This window comes from Bidens hawaiensis, unplaced genomic scaffold (assembly GCF_021521415.1).
Source record: "Bidens hawaiensis isolate Kalapana, Puna unplaced genomic scaffold, B.hawaiensis_p1.1 tig00049908_1, whole genome shotgun sequence".
Taxonomy (NCBI): Eukaryota; Viridiplantae; Streptophyta; class Magnoliopsida; order Asterales; family Asteraceae; genus Bidens; species Bidens hawaiensis.
In genome coordinates, this window is record NW_027506129.1 from 42,967 (window position 1) to 66,294 (window position 23,328).

Below are 23,328 nucleotides of genomic sequence, written 5' to 3' on the forward strand. Positions count from 1 at the left end.
GGAATGGTGGGGATGAAGGGAGATGTGGGTATATCGAGGTCAGGAAATGGGTCAGAAACAGGAGTGGAACACTCAGGAAAGTAAGGACAGGGCTCATTAAAAGCGACATCGGCACTAGTAAAGTATCGGTGAAGAAATGGGCTATAGCACCGATACCCTTTTTGAACCCGTGAGTAACCAACAAAGATACAACGAAGGGCTCGGGGATCAAGTTTGATTGTTTTCGGACGATGGTCATGAACATAGGCAACGCAACCAAAGACTTTAGGTGCGAGAGGAAAAGGAGTACCGGTGGGACATAGTACAGAAAATGGTGTTTTACCATGAAGAACGGGTGTGGGCATACGGTTAATCAGATATGCAGCTGTGAGAACGGCATCTCCCCAAAAACGATGAGGGACACGTGATTGGATCATGAGTGTGCGAGCAACATCCAATAGGTGACGATTTTTGCGTTCGGACACACCATTTTGTTGAGATGTATATGCACATGATGATTCATGAATAATGTCGTTGTTTTTAAAGTACAAAGAAAAGTCGGTGGAAAAATATTCCTTAGCATTATCGGATCGGAAAGTTTTAATGGTGGTGTTAAATTGGTTTTGAACATAAGCATTAAATTCTTGAAATATGGAAAAAATTTCACTACGAGATTTCATCAAATAAATCCAAGTAGTGCGAGAATAGTCATCAATAAAGCTAACAAAATATTCAAAACCCAAAGTAGATTTGGTAGGGCAAGGCCCCCATACATCAGAATGCAAAAGTTCAAAACAAAAACTAACTCGATTAGACACTCTAGGGGGATAGGGACGCCTGGTATGTTTACCAAGTTAACACGACTCACAATGAAAAATAAAAGACGAAAGTGGTAAATCTGGACGCATTTGTCTCGAAACCGCTGTAGAGGGATGACCTAACCGACAGTGGTCCTCCTTGACTGAAGCAGTTGTTGTAGAACATGTAGGACCTGACGGGAAGATTAAGCGGTAGAGGCCTCCAGATTCAAAACCTGTGCCAATCAGACGGTTCGTCCCTAGTTCCTGAAAGATACAGTGAGTAGGATAAAATTTAGCAGAGCAATTGTGTTGTTTAGTAAGTTGGCTTACCGAACAAAGGTTATCGGGAAATTTAGGAACATATAGGATAGACGAGAGGTTTAAGTCGGATGAGGTGTTAATGGATCCAACCCCCAGTACAGGACAGGAAGACCCATCAGCCAGTCGAACGGGTTGGTGGGAGACTTTATTAAGGTTGGACAGAATACTCGAATTCCCAGTCATGTGATGAGTGGCACCCGAATCAATAATCCAAGATGAAGAAGGACTAGGAAGCGTACCTGAATCGGCCGTATTGGCACATGGAGCAGGAACAGGAGCAGGAGTCTGAGAGGCTAGAAGCTGCTGGAGACGACAATAGTTTTCTTCGCTAACTGTGTAGGTGGGAGTGGCGGTTGGACCTGAAGTCTCACCAGCGGCAGCCAAACGAGCTTTGGGACGAGGAGGTGGCTGACTTCCAGGAGGGCGGCTCGGGCAGTCCCATTTCGTATGACCTGGTTCCTTGCAATAGTGACAAACAAGACCACCGCCCCGTCCAATAGCCTTTTTGTGGGTCATATGAGAACCTCGACCAGTACCCCGACCAGTAGATGTATACATAGCCGATGTATCAGTAGGAGGTAGAGTTGCACCAGGACCATACATTTCCCGTAACAGGTGAAAGGTTGATGCAACTGAAGATGTGGCAGCGGAGTTGCTCAACAGTAGGGGTCGGGCGCTTGAATACTTAGGTGATATCCCGGCAATGAAGGTCATGACATCCATCTTGGCGTTTCGCTCCTCTTGAATCTTCAAATCAGTAGTGGGTGGAAACATAGTGCGAAGCTCATCTCGGAGTTTGCAGAATCGTGTGAAATAGTCGGTAAATGTAGAATCACCTTGCTCGGCCCGACCATAGGCTTGAACCACAGAATAAGCATGAGAGATAGACTCCTTAGCCGAAAAGGATGAAGAGAGGTGATCCCACATTTCCTTTACGGTGGAAAAGTTTTGAGCAATAGTAAGGATTTGTGTATCCATAGCATTCCATAGGGCCATTAAGATTCCGCTATCATCAATTTTCCATTCTTTGGTAATCGGGTCCGGGGGTGGTTTAGTGAGATGATCGTCTTTGTCCATACTTTCAAGACCCTTTTGGACAAAGAGACTCCACGAACCCCAATTTTTTGAGTCAAGTTTGATCGGAATGCGAAGAACAGCTGAATAATTAATAATACCTGGAGCAATCTGATTTTCTGAAGCCTTTTTATCAGCCATTGGATCTGAAAGTTTCTTATCCGAACGAATACACACGCGAACTGAGACTGAAAACTAAAAGATCCCGAATTGAAAAACTAACAACACAGGGTGGTGCGGAAGCAAGAAATAAGTAACCTGGAAAAAATACGGCGGCCAGAGGATGGTGCACGCACCGTCACGCGGCGGCGCGTGGGTGACAGCGGCGGTCTTCAGGTGGCGCGTGGGAGCGCGTGCGGCGGCGGACCGGCGTCGGATTTTCAGGGTTTGCTAATCGGAGGGTGGTGGTGATAGTGGGAGAGGCGGTGACGGCGGAATATATCTCAAAAAAGGATTACAAGATCTGGACAGAAGGTAGACGGGTTCGGTTTCAGATCTAGGGCCGGCTAGTTCGGTTCAGATTAAGTGGCGGCTAGGGTTTGGATCGAGAGCCGTAGCTCTGATACCATGTAAAGAAATGGTTGTAGTGAAGTAATGTTTATTACTTGAAGGTGTTAGAAATACATAAGCAATTACATCTATTTATACACAACTAAACCCTAGCTATCAACCCATAAAAGGCCCATGGGCTTTAGCCAACTATATGGGCTAAAACCATAACTAAATACAACTAACAACTAAGATCACAACCACCTTTAAAAGCAATAAAACATTTTACTCTGATTCCAACGGTCGAGATTTTATTCAATGGGTATCTGATCAAAACTTTTTGTGATTCTTGAAAAAAACATGTTAGTTATAATTTAAGGTAATTTTTTTGTGGCAGATTCGAGACTATAGAGAGCTGACGGGGATCTTGAAGTGAATGAACCAATTGCAGGAAACTATTATACTGTATGTTTTAAACGTTTGTAGTATTATGCATGCATTACTCAAGTTGAGTTACACATGTTTAACTCAAAGTTGGATTATTTGCAGATCAATATTGGTATGTACATAAAAGATGAAAAAAGTGAGCTCAGTTTTGGTAGATAGATCCGTTGGGGGATCGAGCATTGGTGACGAGCAACTGGAGTTGATGCTTCATAGGTACATCTTCCTTGATGATGCCATTAGTTCTTGCAGTTAACATTTAAACAATTTTGACCAACAAAAGTGAAAAAATAACCATTGAAACTTTTTTTTACCAAAGAGTTAATGAAATTATATGATAATGTGTGGCCAAAAATAAGTAGTTGGATTAATATTTGTTAAATAATTATTTGACTTTTTGTAAAATTTGACTTTTTTTTGTAAAATTATATGATAATGTGTGGCCAAAAATAATATTTGTAATGCATTTAACTCATGCTCATCTTTGTTTATTTAAATATGTAGTCAATTTGAACATTCTTGTGCTAAAATCACTTGAAAGTTGGAACTGATTCATATATACGGATTCATTTCTATGCAGGTTTTTGGGTGTGCGTATCTTGGACCGTTTGGGCATTTCTACCAAATGTTATGGTAAATACTGTTCAAGGGCAAAAATTACTCGTCAGCGGTTGCCAAGAAGGTATTCCTGTAACCTCTAAAGTTTGAATACGTGTATAAATGTTGTTTAAGACCCATACTCTTATTGTCATTGTTGTTGTTGTTGTTATTGTTATTGTTATTATTGTTATTATTATTATTATTATTATTATTATTTTATGTTTTGTGATTGAAATATTGAATCTTTTGCTGCTTCATGCTAATTTGACTTTTTGGCGAGATAAAAGTTCGTGAAGGCCATGTCATGCTTCCAACAGTTTCCTCAAAGGTTAATAATGTTTTTATACCTAAGAAGATAAAAATGTGACATTTATAAGCGTTTTATTGATTTAATACAATTATGGGTCTTGTGTTATGTTTTCAGGATTGGTTGGATATTGATTTTGGGATTGTAGAAGGTGTTGATTTTGTTGCAGTATCATTTTTCAAGTCTGCTGATACGTAAGAAATTATATATATATATATATATATATATATATATATATATATATATATATATAGGTTGCCAAGTAGTGTATTTTAGAAAGGGGCATCGATACAGTGGGTTTTGGCCCTGCCCGAGCTCGGCTCATTTGATTTATGGGAGCTAGAGCTCGGTTCGTTTGTTAGTAATTAATTTATATACATTTTAAACATTTTCATGTATCTCGAGAAAAAACTTAAACGAGCCTAAGCTTGGCTTGAGCTCGTGTCCAGTACCCTAAAACGAGCCAAAGCTCGGCTCAAGCTCGATTGTTTAGTGTGAAATTCATACATAGAAGTCCAAAATAGTTAAGGCTCAACGGGACTACACGATCTTCCTGTGCAACTATGCAAGGCCTGAGCCCAGCTTTGGCTCATCACTCATGTAAAAATGGGCATCGATACAATTTGGGTAATGGGCCAAAAAATAATAAATGAATATATTAACGAACTTAAACTAACGAACATAAATGAGAGTAAACGAATGTGCATAAACGAGTTTAAACGAACGAACGAGACATGCGTTCATGTTCGTTTGTTTAACTAAATGAACAAATTTTGTTCATGATCGTACGTTTATTAAATAAACAAACTTCTTGACAAACACTTTACAAACTATTCACTGGGTCATACAAATTTTTTTTTGTTATTTGTTCCTTACATTTTTTGTTTAAATTTTGTTGACACTTCAGACAAAATGTTCCCCGTGTATTAGCTCTTTTTTTAAAACCAATACATAAGGCATTGGTTTGTATTTCAATGGATTTTTTTAGTTTCTTTTATAACTATTTTTTTCAAGAATTTATATTTGGAGCATACCTTGAGGTGTGTTTGTGATTTTGGTTTTTGAAAAAATAATGTTTTTGTTTTTCAGGGTATTTTTGGAATTGATGAATCTACGGGTTTGACATATTTGCAACCAATGTGCAAGGTATCACTCAATTCTCTTTGGCGTATAATAATTATTAGATTGATCTATGTACGTATTCTACATGTTAATCGTATATATCACTATATATACGTGTAATAGTTCTAGATGTGTTGAAGTTTGATTGAAAATACCCCTATGAGTCCTCATGTTTGTTTAACGTTGTATGCAGGTGGAGCACTGCTGTGGTATGCTGAACGCAGTGACGGATCCATGGATTTTTTTCAAGTGGTGCACAACTTTTAGATGACTCAATTCTATAGAATCGGGTATAAAAAAATCCGTGTCGGTTTGAGGTTCGGGTCGGTTCGATGGTTCGGACAAAGTTCATTACATAATAAAAATACGATAAATAACAAATTCCGGGTCCGTTTGAGGTTCGGGTCGTTTAGAAACCATATTCACACAATTAACCTTACCTTAACAAAAAACATCCACCCGCTCCACCACTCTTGTCTTTTCAACTATTTTAACACTCAACACCAACAACCATGATTTGAAACATATTAATCGTGACCACAAGCCATTAAAACTAAATTTAATAAATAACCTAACAATTAAGTAGTTTGCAATCAAGAACAATTAACATTTAACAAATGAATGCAAACTTACTTTCAAAGTGGGAGGATTCGAGCAATCGAGCTTCGAGGAAGAGTAGAAGACCGTAGGATAGGAAGGCAGGAGGTCGGAGAACGGCCGGAAAAGCTGTGGTGGTGGTCGGAGAACGGCCAACGGGGACGAGGGATCAGGGGAGATAGCAGGCGCCATTGTGTTTAGTGTCTGATTTTTTGACTAATAAAACCCTAAATGGGTTGTGCAGTAGTTAGTAAAAAGGAAAAGTTCAAAACAAAAGTTCAAAGGTTATATGGAAATCCAGAATCAAACTTGTGACCTTCAAGTTACAAAATCATCACCTTACCAACTGCACAAGCATTTTAAATGAGTTTAAAGGTGGTTCCTTCCAAATTTATAAGGTGGTTCCTCTAATATTTTTATATATACAAATACACCATTATTTCGAAACTCGGGTGGTTCCGGAGAACCACCCATTTCTACTATAGATCCGCCCATGGCTGAACGAACTATTAAATCTTACCGGCTATCTGTTCCAAGATTTTCCTTATGTTGCCTTGAAGGCCAGATGATTATACCATCCATCTTAAATTATAGATGCACGCACAGAGAAGTCGGTGCTTTAAGTTGTGATAAAATGTTTTGAAGAATACAAACTTGAAGCCGAGTTTCGACTCGAGAATCTGAAGAAATGACTTGAGTAACCGGAGAAGAAGAGCATTACATAATATTAAGTAGCGTTGAAAAAACATCAAAGTATTGGCGGAGCATTAAATATAAATATTCCCAACTTCTATATTTGTCTTCTAGTGAAGTGGTGTCATATCAATACATTACATTTGAATTTGAGTGTGGGTAGCTCACTTAATGTTCGACTTGTGTGAAAATTAATTACAGAATATTAATGTTGCGATGGGCTTGGTTGTGTGGGAGCTGCAGTTACGCTCATGATTTATAGATGATCAAGTGATTAACTACCATTATTTACATAATATTAAGTAGCGTTGAACAAACATCAAAGTATTGGCAGAGCATTACATATAAATATTCCCAACTTCTAGATTTGTCTTCTAGTGAAGTGGTATCATATCAATACATTACATTCGAATTTAATTGGTTTCTATCACTTGTCTTCTAGTGAAGTGGTGTCATATCAATACATTACATTTGAATTTGAGCGTGGGTAGTTCAATTAATGTTCGACTTGTGTGAACATTAATTACATAATATTAATGTTGCGATGGGCTTGGTTGTACGGGAGTTGCAGTTACGCTTATGATTTATAGATGATTAACTACCATTATTTACAGAACATTAAGTAGCGTTGAACAAGCATCAAGGTATTGACGGAGCATTACATATAGTTATTCCCAGCTTCTAGGTTTGTAAGGTGCGTGTAGTAAGCCGTTGTTGCAACAGATGGATATTTGGTATTGTACTTGTTTTCCTGCCAGCGGCTGTCTGCTGCTGTGGCAGTCAAAAAAATATTTCTTAGCAGAATTGCCGCTTTTTTTTTTCAAGACAAAGTCGATGCTCCTAGTAACTGATAGGTTTCACATAACCTATATTGAAAGGTGGTGTTAGTATAATGAAGCAGGGAATTATTATGCATAGTGACCACATCAATGGCATACTTTTCAAACACCACCAAATAGGCATAGACAAATATACTATTTTTACTTCAAAATTAAAAAGGATGTAATATATTTCAATACTAATGGCCACTAAGAAAGTCTAATATATTTCATGGTACTACATATCAATTTGTCAAAACATTAAACAAATGTAAAAATATAAATCTAATTCCAGAAAACTCATGTGCACACATCATTATCAACAAATTAATTAGATCCTCTAAAATTGTAACAAATGTATGCAATCTTCAGAGATTGACCTCATTAATCATGTAAAAAAACAAAACAATTCCTATATAATCTTCCTTTAAACCATAACAGGTAAAACATTGTTTAATTCAAAAATTAAGGACCTAAGTCGTTGGAATTGAGAAAAGTTAACTATAACACAATCACCACATTTGTTGACTTATTTTCACTATGCATGTTGGTAATTATCCTCTATTTAATTATTTCTTTATACATAGTTAAATGGGCCCTTTTGTTAGTCCAAATCAGTAATGAGTAAAGGCGAGGCAGGGCCTGTTCTTAAGTCAGCGTCTACAATTTGGCCTTTTGCGTTATATATAAACGCAAAAACATATGGTGTCGGTTGAACCTGACACCAGATATGTAGATCCGCCAAGGGTCTATGGCCTTTGGGTCTAGTATGTGGGATGTGTCAGGGCTATCGAAGCATGAATTCTGGATACGGGCCTGGTTAGGATATTTTTGATCATGTTGACACAGGAAGGTCAAACGGGCCCGTTTGTTACTCCGAGTTAGTTAAGTTAGAGTTGTATAGAGAACCAGAAACTGAATTTTAGGAAGACATGTTAAGTACCTGCTAAGAGATCTTTGTTGTTGGTGTGGGTATGCACCACCTCGTGTGGCAGGTGAAAATGAAATGCAGGTATGTTGTCTTTCTGTATTGGGACCGCGTGCATGTATTTTTCCAGTATTATGAAAGCTTTGTGATCGACTGTCCGCATCGTATTTCGCTTCGAAGTGCAAATACGTTTTTGGATTGAGAAGCACCAATTAACTTGAAGTTAGTCAATCAGGTGTTGTATGTTTTTTGCAGGGGCCACAACCTCAACTGCATCTTCCTGAAAACGTTTTGATAATTATTAGGCTAAATATCAGGTAAATGTGTGGTAGACATGATGGCCGAGATGGTAAGGTAGACTTACGTTGATGTCGACCAGTAGGAAGCAGCCACTTTCTAACAACCCTAACTTCAAGTGGTGAGCCATTAGTTCCATTTCTTATTGCAGCGATTCTTTGGAGGGTCATCATTACCTGGATGAAGAAAGTAAATCTAAATTAAGAAAAAAATTATATATCCTTTTCATGTTACCTGTAAATGAACGAATAACATGTGTATGCATTCATTACCTAATGATTAACAACTAATTATGTGTTTTTGATCATCAAAATTATGTCTAACTCTCAAAAGGAAATCAGAGTAGACAATGTTTTCTGTATGGTGGTTATCATGGTTATTGTCAGGCAAACGCTATAACCACTAATATTGGTCAACAAACACAGAATCCTAAGGTGCTAAGTGCTAACGGACACAAAAACAAGGCACTTAAAGTCCTATCTAGTATCGAATCTTACCAAGAGAGAACACTACCTTAACTTGTGCAGATAGGCAGGTATAATCAAACAGAAGTTGAAAAAAAAATTAAAAGGTAAAAACAAATCAGATACCCAAAGTTAACTGCGAATCGAATTGCATCATTCTTGAATTAAATCACAACTCAATCGTCTTGCCAAAATTGAAACTTAAATTTCTAACTATTAGTTGATAGTAACATCCAATGAGCACGAAAACGAAATTGGAGATAAATTTAGGGCTACCTTTGATTTTGAGATAGGATCTACTGATCATCGTCATGTTCACCTTCTTCACAATCTGTGTTTTGTGCTGTCACGTAGCCGACACCACCAACAAACACCTGAAGCCCTAAGACGTACGATTAGGGATAAATGAGGTCGACCTAACCTTAGTTTCAGTGATCTCAAAACTCAACACAAACAACTTACCTCTTGATGAAGAAAGAACCAGAGAGAGATGAAGAAGATCAGGAGGTATTTTTGTTTTGGTGACGGTGAAAGGAACGGGAGCCATGTGGGTTGAAGGTCGGTGACTTACACGTGGAGGTGTTGAATACAACTTTAGCAACACCATGTACAACTCCTGATGCACCAAATCTCCCAAAAATGTAAATATACTAGTAGACTAACCCGCGCACGTTGCTGCGCGTTAAAACACGAAAACGTTACGCATATATATAAGCTTTTTACACGAATCAAAGTTTCCGTTTTTTACTTGTTACCCGAATGTTGGGCTAGTCTTCACTTGCACGAACAAAAATGATCATCCTTGTCCTACAAATGTTACTTTTTGTGATCATCCTCTTCAACTGCTTCTCTTCAACTGCTTGGCTGCAAATATCATCTCATGTTTCATATTTTTTTTATTTTACAAAATAGCCAACAATTAAAGGGAGTGTTGGATACTCACTTTTCCTTTAACCAGTTCTGACTACTTTATACATCTCATCTTCAACTACTGGTCTAACCTAAACAAACATTCAATTGTCATATCATAAACATCAAAAACACTAATCAACATGCAAGTGATGTTCATAATAAACCCCCTACCTTGGGTAGAAGCACATCAATGTAGAAGCACACCCCACATCCCTGTTTTTTCCTTCCTTTTTTTGTGTTTTATGGTGTCACTGTCTCACTGAGCACCTTCATATATACTACTACGAATAATATCATGATATAAAATTCAAGTAACAAAGCTTTGCAAGTGTATGCAGCCTCCTTCACTAATGACTCTTAGAAAAAAGCTGTAAGGCTCTTCAATGGCTTCTAATCCTTGCCATAGCTCGAGTTAACTTGTGCCTAATCGCATAATAAAGTTATTACAAGTCACAAAAAAATAAAACAATTCGCAGAAAAGAAACAGTTCACAATTTGGGAAAACTTGCAAACATCTACAATTTTGCATACCTCTCGGGTTTTAGTTTTCTCATGTTGGATTGTTTGGGTATTGTGTAATCAGGTTTAAGGCTACTTAAATTTGTGATTAACAGTCGATTTTCGGACTTCAGCAACTAACAGGTTGCTACAGCAAATTGACGGTTCGAAGGTATAATCGGAAAACTGTTAACAGATTTCGTTGCACTTTTTGCTCTACTTCGCTTCATGTGTGCTGCATTGGCTATAGTCTTAAATTTACTTGTGATTGTTTAATATCACTTTAAATTTTTAGCAATGTATAATCTGCAAGAGTTTGCAGTCAGTTGTTTGACTCAAAATTAGTCTAAGATGTAAGTCAAGAATTGTTTAACCGGGTTTAAGGCAGCTTCGGGTCTGGTTCGGTAAGTCAGATGTTCTTTTCCTAGGTTCTGGGTAGGTTGCTTCAGTAACTAATCTTATTTCGGGTTGGTTTCGGTTATAATTTATGGTTAAAAACATATTGACATGATTCAGATTTCAGTGCATGGGCATGTACAGATGCACTGCAAATCTTACAAGTAAGTGGCATTGCAAACATATGTAGTGTATTTACGGTTCATGTGACCAAAGAACATATGGATTATGGAATAATACCTTAGCAAGCGGTTATATGAGCTAAAGATGTCTTCATGCAAACATAAGGGCAACGGTATCAATTGGCAATATAGCCTGCGAAATCAAGGAAAATTGTTTCATATAGTATTTTGAATCAATAAAAGTATGAGTAAATAATTTTACATTTATCTCAAACTCTCAAATACTAATTTTTCTTAGAGCAACTTCTGTTCATGCTTATACAAATCTGATTATGAATGATCCAACAAATTGTTTCAAAGATAGGTTGGATATTAGGTGGTGGGTTCTGGAGACAGAATATTACCAACCTTGCTAAGGATTAGTTTAATCGCTAATCGGTTATCGGCATACAGGTTGGGCTCGGGTATGACTGGGCTGCTAAAATTATTAACGAATGAGCCACAAACAAATTATGCATTTCAACAAACACCTGGCGTGCATGATATTTAAATGACAAAACAATCAGAGTAAAAGCAATACCTACTGACCAACGACAACAACCAAACGACCGTCGCCGTGAACCACTGATGATATAAATTTGAAAGTTATTTCAGCAAACACTATAATCAACAATTAGAAAAATTGAAGACTTAGGAGTTGAGAGTATCAGTGTGCTTCAGTTGTCGTTAATTCTTCAAACCAATAATCAATAACATAATTACCAAATCAATTAACTTAAGTGTTAAGCTCTTAAAATTGTCAACATTAATATAAACGCCAAACTACGATAAAGGAAACTATAGTTTTAGACAGTATTTTTAATAAAAGATTATGTTAACGGTTTTCTTTTTCTATAAATGTATGTTTTATTTTTATACAGCTACATTGAAGCTATCTAGTTCATGTTTACACAAGCCAATCATGACATGAGCTACCCACACTCTTGATATGACACCACCAAGGACAATAAAGTCCTATTTACTATAGACAATTTTGCTTAGAAGCCTTACATTGAAAAACAAACATTTAATCAGGTACAATTATTATAAAGAATCCAAGGACGATAAGGTCGTGGTAGTGTTTAAGAGGAGCGGAAAGGGAGTCATCATAAGTGCCGTTCACAAAATGAAACCATCAAATTTGAGGACATTATACTGCTTAGATTAAATTTAGCAGCAGTTAACGGTATTTTGGAGAACCGGGATTTAATTAGACCAAATATAGCACATGTTTAACTCACATTGATCTACCTTTTAAATAATTATTTAAGTAAACTGGTGTGAGCTCGCATCCTTACAAGTGCAAACTAGTTAAGATTTAGGTGTATGAAAAAAAAAATTTGTTCAACAGAAAGATCTAAATAAAGATGATTGAAATATTGTAATATGAAAACTCTATCAAGTTGAATGCCAAAGTACAAAAGTTAGAATGAAGATATGTATGCAACTAAAGACTCCAATGATTCATATGCAGAGCCACCTTTGACCAAACATTGATCCAACTTTTGTTTCAAAACTCTTGCTCTTTCTCTAATGTCTTCATCCACCATTACTCTTTTTATTGCATTTGTTATCTCTTCTCTTTTCCATCCATTCTCCAAATACACCCCCACCTTCCACGCATCGCTCATGTATCTCGCATCCAATGGTTGATCGCCCCAAAAAGGCGAGCAAATCATAGGAACTCCTTCGCAAACGCCTTCCATTGTCGAGTTCCATCCACCATGGGTCCAAAATGCACCAACTGCTTCATGGCCTAGCACTTCTTGCTGAGGAGCCCATTTCACAATCCGCCCCCTCTCACCCGGGAACCCATCAGGCAATGATTCGACCGATTTTGAATCGTTAACAAAACCAGGTCGAACCACCCATAGAAACGACTGCTTGCTATCGATCAACCCATGAGCTATTTCCATGAAATGTTCCTCGTCCATTTGAGAGACACTGCCAAAACTTACATAAACTACAGAATTACGTGGTTGTTGGTCTAACCAAGGAAAAATGGTTCGATCTTGTTCTAGTAAGCTACTTGATGCAGCTGTGAAATGTTTGTGGAATGGTATCAGAAAACTTGGTGCCAGAATTTCACGCCGAATGGTTTCAAGTCCGTCCTCTTCGAGTTCCTTGAAAGAGTTCCAAATTATTCCTGAACATGCTTTTGTTTGTTTCACCATGTTACCGACCACGTCTGCAAGGTCATTGTACTCTCTTTTGAAACCCGTCTTTATAATGTCTTTTACTTTTAGCACAGGAAACTCTACCACTTGTTCTTCCGGATCTTACATGTATTAAAGAGAATGTATTAATATTGTTCATTATTATTATGGAGAATATATTACTATGGTTTATTATCATATAATTATCATAATCCGAACAGTATAGCTGACCCCTTTACAAGTTAGTTAAGAAGGAAGAAAAGATATATATGATTAACTTACTTTTGTGATCAGAAACATCGAGAAGACGGGACATTGAAGCATAAGTAAGAAAACAAAACAGGCTGCTCGTCCTCAAAACAAGTCGTGGGAGGTTAAGGCTATCTGCTACCGATTGTGAGAAGTGCCAAAGCGCGTCAGTGATTAAACACGCTACACGTGGTTCGTCTTTTGCCGCCAGTTCCAGTTCTAGTTGATGGCGTAATTCATCAGCACCAAATTGATTGAATACGACCATCCGAGCAAAAGCCCCCATGCCTTGTAACGGCAATTTGGAATAACGTTCATCATTTGGATCGTTGTCGAGTATAAATTTGAATGTGAAGTGAGGGTAATTGGAGGTTTTGGGTTTGTTGAAGTAGGTGGTAAGGACGGTGATACTAAAGCCTTTGGAATAGAGTATATTCGCAAGCTGAAGCATCGGGTTTATGTGGCCTTGATATGGCAACGGAAATATAATTATTCTCCGGTGACGGCTAACAGATGTCTCCATTTGGTTCTCCATAGAACTAACTAAATGTTTATGTTTATGGCAGATTAATGTGGTTGTATTCTTATAGCAAAATGAAGGCCGGCAATTTTGGAATGCATGATAATTTTTAACCATTTGGTGTCACTTTCTTTTGTATTTCTTTTTGAATTGGATGCTGTTTTGATATCAAACTCAATATATGGAAACAAAATAGCCATAATTTTCAAACTTGTTAATTTTAGGTGACGATAATATTTGTATTTCTTAGTTGGTTTTACTATTTAAGTATTTTTTTGTCAATAACCACCACTCTATTGGCAGTTAGCACAAAGAAAAAGACTGTAAATTACATAAAAAAATAAAATAAATCTTATATATTTTCAAAACGTTCTTAACTCATATTTTAATTGCTATGTCAATAGTATAACTTTTCAACTTCTTACCCTCACTACACTACTATGATTCGTGTACTATTTCAAATACATGCTAAAATGTGTTGGATTACGATAGTGAGCCTAAGGTAATAGCATTATCTTTAATCACCAACAGAAAACAAAAACAAATGAAAAATGTAGTAGCATGCAATCTTTAATTATTTTAATTGCATATGTTTCATCATGTGGGTTAACTGTCACCTCTTGTTAACAAAGATCTCATACAATACAATACAAAAGTATTTCTAAGACCTTATACATACTATTCAAATGATATGTATAGGAGTCTTAGCTAATTTTAGGTGACGATAACATATTCTCTCTAAATAAAGCAATTGATTGTATGTGAAAAGAAGTCGGTGTTATAATCATTTTAACTGAATGAAGTCCAAAATTAGGTATCGTAAATATCAAATACTTGCCATATTAGAAATTGAGAGGAATGGTCAAAGGTTCGTTTCTTTCCTCTTTATTGTTAATACCCATGATTTCTAGTCAATCGAATTATGATTACCCCAAATGGTGTTGCATCCTATAGGAGTTTAGGATAAATTAATAATAGAGATAATGGAAATTAGCTCCCATCTTCAATGAGGTTTTCTGATTGTTTGAAACAAGTCAAGCGTCTTCTGATGTTTATATTTGTCTGGCCTCAAGGGACATGATATGGCTTTAGCCTAAGAGTTTGTCGCTATAACTGAGAATGAGAGACGTGGTCCAACGTTAATGACGTTTAACCAAATGCAAAATGCATATCCAGTGGGTTATTTAATTGAGACTGGCCTTAACTAGTTCCAGGTATCGAAAGAAAAGACGCCATCACCTAGCTCGGTCAGCAGGCTTAGTCATTAGGTCGGATGGGCATCTAATGTATGTTATGTAGGAATACTAATCATCATTCACAATAAAACGATTTCCCCTGTCCTCCGCTCTAGCGGGCATTGGGGTTCAAGTCCAACATCGAATAAGACATATTTAGAAAATATCTCTCCTAACGAGAGCGGATCGTTTCTAGGTCGTAAGGTAGCTCATGTCTCCACCACTTTGGTGTGAATACCGATTTTGGTTAAAGCGAATATAACTATGCTCAAGGTAGGAAAGACGATTAGTGATGTCCCCAAAATCAACATACCGTTAGCATTTATATATAGGGTGTACCGCAGCTAACTCACCACGCTAATAGCACATCTCCGGTAGTTCTCATTACCGATCCTAACCATTCAACATTTTGCCAATGTCAAATGTAACAGATAAATTCTTCTTCTCCACTTTAGGCCAAAAAGATGAGTATATGTTTTCAATATAAGATAGACCAATATGAATCCATATGAATAGTTGGATGACCGGTTACTCGTCGTTCCTTGTGAGTTACAGATCTAACAGTTTCGATTAATATGATAGAGGAGAGTTTTGATGATGAACGGTCTTTCACCAACTGACATGACTTATTCACGTTAACTATTTGGTCCTCAGTCGTGCGGTATAGGGTACCCCGGAAATAGAAATACGTTGTTGCTTAAACTTTGTTCCTAGGGGGAAATAGAAGGCATAATGAGGACACTGTTATTCGGGTTTCATTCAAATTAAGGCTTGTCACGGTCGAAGTTATTATCGGAAGTTGTTCCACTATTGGAGAGTATGCCCATCACCTTGCCCCTTGTTTACTAGAAGAAAAGTTCATCCATATGTCTCGTTAGGGTCATCCTCGTTGATGTATTGAAGTTTAGGTTTGAGATTTACCACTTCATTATTTGCGTGCAAGCTGTTGGCGATAGTGGGTTCAAGCGTGAACTAATGGAAAATTGGAAAATCAAATTATATTCCCTCATGAGGGCATTCAATAATACTTAGGCTATTTGAGTCTTGACTCAAACTAGGGTGCGTAAGTGTTGGAGGTTTTGTAAGGAAACTGAGTCGTTGTTACTATAGGCACATGAGATGAGTTATACTATTTGCTTTCGCCATCGATCAAGGCGTTACTTCAGACGATGAAGAATTGTTGCTCCGAGGCCAAAAATTTCTAGATAAGGGATCATAGGGAATTACTCAATCACTAGGGAGATACCATTAGAGATATGAGTTAAGAGAGTGATTTAATGCTTTATGACATGTTCCATAAATAAGTTACCGATTTCCATGAGGGTTGAGGTAGGACCATACTAGTAGCTAATTCACGGGCCAAGATGAGGCGAGTGATAAAAATTGGCGTTTAAAAAAAATATTGGCCAATGAGGGGTCTTAGGGAAGATATTTCTAAAAGATTTTTGTTATGGGGGTTATGGTTCCATTCGTGCATAGGGTTAAATTCTTGTTCAAAGTCATTGCATTCTAGTGGAAGTTCAATGGTTTAAAATACGTTTTCCAATGTTCTCGAGAAAATGAGATCACCTTATGGAAAGGTCTTATTATAGAGTTTGTCATGGTCGGAAAAAACATTAAGCTAAAATGGGAGTTAACAATTGGTCAGGGTAAGTATATCAACAGGAACCTTTAGCTGGGGCGTACAAACAATGTGTCGGTTTGCAAGGGGTTCATAAAACTTCGCATATACACTAGGGTTAGAGGTCTTGCAACGAAACGCTAGAGAGGTTTTCAATTCAAATGATTTTCCTAACAAAGTTTGGAAAGGATGTCTTAAGCTTGCCAAAATAACTTGCATATTGGTAACTAAAACATCAAATTATATCAGGATCCATCTTCAATCGGCTAGTCGCTCCCCTCAGTTACATAACATGCTCAACGGTGCCAACTAGTGTTGGACGAGTTATGAGAGCTCAGAAAATTTCTCTTTCAATCAGGATTGCAACCCGATTTTGTAAATTAATAAAATCTAGTCAAACAATGTCAAATAATTAGGATTTTTGACCTTTTTAAAAACTAGACTCAAAGTACTTGACCGTAGAATCAAGAATCAATCAAAAATACCATCGTATCAACAAGTTATACAACTAACAATCTAGATCACAAAATCTGTCAGCAAGCAGATCCAAATCAAAACTTACAACAATCATGATTTTTATATCTCTATGATCCTAAATCACCAAGGAACCATTTTATATGATCAAAACTCATGGTTTCCAATATTATACCAAATTTATAAAATACATTTATATATAAAAGGATTCCATCTTTTCTTTTATAACAAGACACAAAAATCCTTTTTAAACAAATCAAACTTGATCATACTTTGTTTATTCGTATGATCCAATCATTTGGATACTAATCCCATAAATCAAAATCAAAAACATAAATAAAGAAATGTACTAATCATGTTTACCTATTGCTTAGTCCAAAGATTCAATCCTCTTGCTTCAAAGAATCACCAAAACAATACTTGTGTATGGGAATAATTTGAGAGAGTTTTTGCAAAAGTGTTTTGTGTGTGTGTGAGTGATAGATTTCGGCTAAGATGGATAAAAATGAAAGGGAAAAGTTTGATTAACAAGAGTTTGTAACTCCTTTTTAAATTAATAACAAACTTTTAATCTCACTTTAATAAAATTCAATCTTAGGTAACTTTTATATTAAAATAGGTGATATGATACAACTTTTATAAACCATTTCTATGTATTATATTGTCTAAGGTTTATTGGTCTAGCTAGGTAACATAACATGTAACATATCATATAATGTAACAAGTTTAATCATCTAACTTTCTTCTAAATCACATAAGTATATAACAACCAGTCATGTTACATATTGATCATATAACACATTATACCTATCATATAAGGTACATGTAACATATTATTATTATAACATGTGTAACAAGTTACTTTTGTTTAGGTTACCAACGACACGACTAACTCAAATGTATGCATACATGACACAACATGCATAAGAGTTCATTAACGTAGTTAACAGAACTAACTGGTTTTACTGGCATAATCAACAGGATTTAACTGGGTTTAGTTAACGGAGATAACCTGAAAATGCCGGGTGTCACAATGCTCTAAATATTTTCTATATTATTCGATATACCTATGGGAAGACCCGAAACCTAACAGGTAATTACTCGATTAAAATATGACGGGTTTGTGATGGGCTTTCATAATTGGGTATGTGATGCGGAAACGGAAGCATTCAAATGGCTCATGACACTTTAGTTAATCAAAGACCGATAACCGAACCATAGGTTCCAAGAACAAAGTTCTTTAATATAAATTTCAATCAAAAAACTAATGAAACTAAAGACCTAACAACTTTATTTATAAATAAAAATAAACATTTGGGCCGGGTCGGGCCGACTTAATGGACCGGATGCTCCTGCATCATACTCCCCTTCTTTGAAAAACTTGTCCTCGAGTTTTGCCTTCGAAAGCAAGCCACCTGGGTCAAACGGAACATCAACCCGATTCCCATTTATATTTATCATCACGGCCTGTCTAAATAACTTAACTTCACGGATTGTCTCATCATGTTCCGAACATGCACCACCTGGGTCGAAAGGAGCATTGGATGGAAATATTTCTTGATCTTTATAAAAGTTTGGAAATAAGCCCCTATTCAACGTTGCATCCCATGCATGACCTTTTGTCAATCCTTGTGGGGGTCCACCATTATCACTTAGTGGGTTATTAACCAAAAGTGTAGGTTGATTTGAAAAATCCACCGACATATTCACAAACATGGTAATGTCAATATTCTTCTTTTTAATTTGAACAGGAGATTTGATAAAACAATTCACCTCCGCATTTTTTTCTTCCATGATTGTCGGCATAGTGATTGGAACTTCCAAAACCAAGTTGACAACACCTCCAACCAACTCCTCGCCACCCGTATCCACAACAAAACCGCCATTGATGGTTGTGATACCCATTAAGAATCCGCTGCCAATATTATGTAACATCCTAAAATATTATAATGTTAAATAAAGAAAGTTACGTTTAGTGATTTCGCGTTATTAATTTATTTAATATCGAGTAAAGAACGGATCATGGACTTAGATTAATTAAGGTGGATTAAGTGGTAATGGGCTTTAGGTCCACGGGCTTCAAGAGGTATAAATATCCTCCTAAACCACCATAAAACCCTAAACCTCATTTCATTCCATCTTAATCTCTACACACTCAAAAACACACACATCCTTCACCTCACACGGCCGCGAGAGAGAGAGAACGGGACTCGAGTCCAAAATCAAGCCAACCATTATTAGATCTTCGATATACGAGCTAGATACGAGATAACCACGCAAACCGAACACATAAAGGTAAGATTTCAATCTTAAAGTTCATGTTTTTATAGACGGTTTGCCATGAAACTTGAAACGATAATAGATCGGATCTAAACGAAGTGTAAAGTAGCGAACTTGATGCTAGAACGAACCTAATAAACCCATAAACATGTACGGTTCGTTTAAGATAAACCGTAGATATTGTATTGAACGTTTCTGAAATTAAAGGTCCAAACTTTACGTGTTTTCGGGTCCAATCTTAACCAAAAACGACCATAGGAATGATCGCGGGTTAGTCAAATACCATACCCATGGATTTCTCAGTAAAACGATGATGATTTTGGGGGATTAAGATTGAACAGAGGCGCAGCTGGGCAACTTCGCCTGCAAGCTTAACTTCGCCTGCAAGCTAAGTTCGCCAAGCCATAACTTCGCCTGCAAGCTTAACTTCGCTTGCAAGCAAGTTCGCCTAACTGATTAACTTCGCTTGATGTTAAGTTCGCTGAGGTACAAGTTCGCAAACTGTAACTTCGCCTGGCGAAAAGTTCGCCCATGATAACTTCGCCTAAGGCTAAGTTCGCTTGTGTTTAACTTCGCCAAGTTAACTTCGCCTAAAGTTAAGTTCGCTTAGAAAATAAATTAAAAACCTAATGGAAAATGTGTTAAGACAGTTAATGTAAATAAAATTTTTCCAAGCTGACCTGGCAGCTCGACCCTAGCCAGGGGCTCTGCCCCTTGGACCCTGCTAGGGGCTGCCGCCCCTAGACCCCGCTGCCAGGGCGCTACCCCCGGACCCCCGTTCGTTGTGGGTTATATAAAGATAGAAATACAACATGAGTAGTAGTAGTTAATTGATACATGTAAATATTATACAGTTAGCCGTGCACAACTCAAGAAGGGAATAACGATTAACGGAGAGCGTAACAGGATTCAGGTGAGTTTCTAGCCCCATTTATGTGTTATGTTTTCGGGGCTGTGTGCATACTCAATATGTTGTTAATACGTTTATCCTAAGAGATAAGTGTATGCCTTATGTGAATAATAAGAAATGTATGAATACAACATAATAATAGGCATTTTACTTCTTAAACAAAGCGTGTTGTTGTAGACGAGCAAAGAATACAACATTACGTATGACTATCATAGTTGATCACCTGACACATACCAGACTCAAAATACGCCCACTTCTAACCCAACGCGATGGAAGTGGGGGGCGTCACCCCGATAGATCTACCCATATTTCTGTGCCCCTTTCTAGGGTTAACCGTTATTTAGCCAACTAGGCTCATCACGCGTTTGACACAGTTTGTAAAATAAAATGCCTTTAAAAATATCAATGAAATCAATATGTAATAAAGAATATGTTTTCCCCCCAAAACAATAAAACATTTAAAAACGATTCCATTCAAAAAAAAACGAAGGGGGTTCGATAGAGAAAGTCACTGTCTTGAAGCTTTTCCAAAAATCCCGTGTCCTATATTAGAACACGTTTTGTTGATAAAAACTTGATTTTAATTTTTATACAAAACTCTTGTTTAATTTACTAATCCTACTCTAGTATACACATAAGCACATAAGCGAGTACACATAGTTCGGTTTTCGTTAACTATTATTTAATTAATTAAATTGTTAGGAGATAACTCATTAAAACATACTAACACTTAACCAAGTATGTAGATCTATTGTTTAAAACTAACAACGCACGTTAAGCGAGTGTTCGGTTTTGTCGGTCCAAACTATGTTATGAGATCAAGTTGGATCCAACTATTCCAAGTACTTAAGAAAATAATTAAAATCAATTTGTAAACTATTTTTTAAAGAAATATACAAGTCTTGATAGCTAAAAACACACTTGTGTGTCTTAAGCGAGTAAAAGTCGGTATAGTTCAGTTTGGTTCGGTCTCCATCTCACAAATAGTTCATAGATGGTTTCTACATGCCAAATATCATAGAACTTGTATATTGGTTTATAAATGAAGAAAACTTAAATTTTACAACAAAAAAAGTTAACTACAAGTCTTTTAAGCAAAAGTTTCGGTTTAGTTTGGTTTCCATCTCCCAACGAGTTCATAGATGGATTCCATATGCTTAATATCAAAGAACTTGTAAAAATGATTTTTGAAACTCAAATCTAACAATAAACATGTTTAAACAACTATTTTAACAAAACTAGTAAACAAAAGTTCGGTTTCCGGTTTGGACTAGTTTCGGTTAAACCGAGGTTAGTCTTATTCAAACCCACACCATGGAACTTGTAAATAAGATGAACAAACTAAAGGGTTAGAAGTTAGTCATAAGTGATATTTATAATAAGTTATGTGTGTAAATATATATCAAGAACACGAAGTCCTCCATGAAGCCTTGCCTTATGACATTCGAAACTTAACCAACCAAAGTCGGTGAAGTAACAAATAAAGGAAACAAGGGGTGTGTATTATATATATGTTGTACCACCATATTCAAGAGTTAGTAATGTTAGATGAACAAGTTAGAATGAAAGACTATAGTTAGTTTGACTTAAGAAGTCAAAACTTCAAGAATACATAAGAAATAACAACCTTGAATCTATGGAGTTTTGAGAGAGTTTTTGGAGATGTAGCAAGAGTAAAATGAAGAAGATGGGTGTGTATATATAGGGAAGGAGTGAAGGGTTGGGTATAAAGATTCTTTTATGGTTTGCATAAAAATGGGTATGTTTAAATGGTCAAACAATGCATAATATAAAAAAAACAATATTTTATATATTTTATATATTTTAAATGACAAGATCCAATATTTTATATATTTGAAATGTTCTGGTTACAAACGGGTCGAGTTTACATAACAAAGGTGACCCGAAATTGACGAATGTCACAGTATATACTTCTTTATAAGTTACCTATGCGTTATTCTTTTTTTACTATGAAACTTATGAAAATGGTAAAAGAAGTTACGAATGATAAAATAATTCATCTGCATATATCTAACTATTTTAATAAACAAAAAAAAATAAAAAAAGATGATATGTTCTAACCACGTTCATTCCTAACTTTAATTTATTTTCTATTTTTCTAATATATGTTCTCCTTAATTCATACTATTCATGGGTCATGTGTTTAATTTGGTTTGTTTGTATAACCCCGATTAGTTATAATCTTTTATATTGTGGTTATTTTGCTTAAAATAATTTACTTAATTTATAGTAAGTATTAATTAATAATATATGTTATAGTAGTGCGCGACGTACTGTAAACACGTTATGTTTTTTAGTTGATTTCGAAATTACTTAATGTGCATATTCGTTGATTTGATTTCACTAACAACTTAATGTGCAAATTTCTTAATTTTATTTTCACCATTTATTATGTCTTTATTTAAAATAACTAACCTTATTAATTTTATCATTTGAAAAATCTCATGTGTTACACGGGTTCAAAAGCTATTCTTACTATACTAATAAAAGAAAATGTCAAAGTTTAAGTTTCAGACCTACATTTTTCCTATTTCATAATTTCTTATCGCATTCATTTTACTTATCCATTGATTATAGGTCAAAACCATTTTGTCAAATGGGTTATGACATAGTGGATTTTATTCATTATTGATTTAAGTGTTATTTCTATACATGAGGTTTGACTAACTACGTAACTTTGGTATCTTAATTAATACGTATTTGAAAATCACAATTGAAATGATAGACATTATTTAGTTTTATCATTTGACAATCTCGTGTAATACATAGGTTCAAAAGCGAGTTTATATATGAACTAAGAAATAAAAGTTTAAATACCTTATTAATTTATTAAATTACGCTTTACTAATATCTAATCATGATTTTATATGTAATCAAAAGCTATTAATTGGTGTCCAGCGTAACTTGAGGACTTAGATGATGGTTATCCAATATCCATCACATGTGAGGCATGATGGGTTTT

General features: G+C 36.2%; 1 protein-coding gene across 1 annotated transcript; it reads right to left on the reverse strand.

Annotated features, from left to right (window-relative positions):
- Positions 1-12,283: 12,283 nt before the first annotated feature.
- Positions 12,284-13,991, reverse strand: LOC143616813 (UDP-glycosyltransferase 76G1-like). The gene is made up of 2 exons (XM_077089534.1): positions 13,339-13,991; positions 12,284-13,178 (listed from the first exon to the last, which is right to left on the reverse strand). The coding sequence occupies exons 1-2, from the start codon at positions 13,940-13,942 to the stop codon at positions 12,325-12,327; spliced, it is 1,458 nt and encodes a 485-aa protein (XP_076945649.1). The 5' UTR covers positions 13,943-13,991; the 3' UTR covers positions 12,284-12,324.
- Between the last annotated feature and the right edge of the window lie 9,337 nt (positions 13,992-23,328).

Coding starts and splice junctions, on each gene's coding strand:
- LOC143616813 (XM_077089534.1), bottom strand. CDS start 13,942: ATGGTTAAAAATTATCATGCATTCCAAAATTGCCGGCCTTCATTTTGC. Junction 13,179..13,338: donor CGATGTTTCTGATCACAAAA/GTAAGTTAATCA, acceptor AATACATGTAAG/ATCCGGAAGAACAAGTGGTA.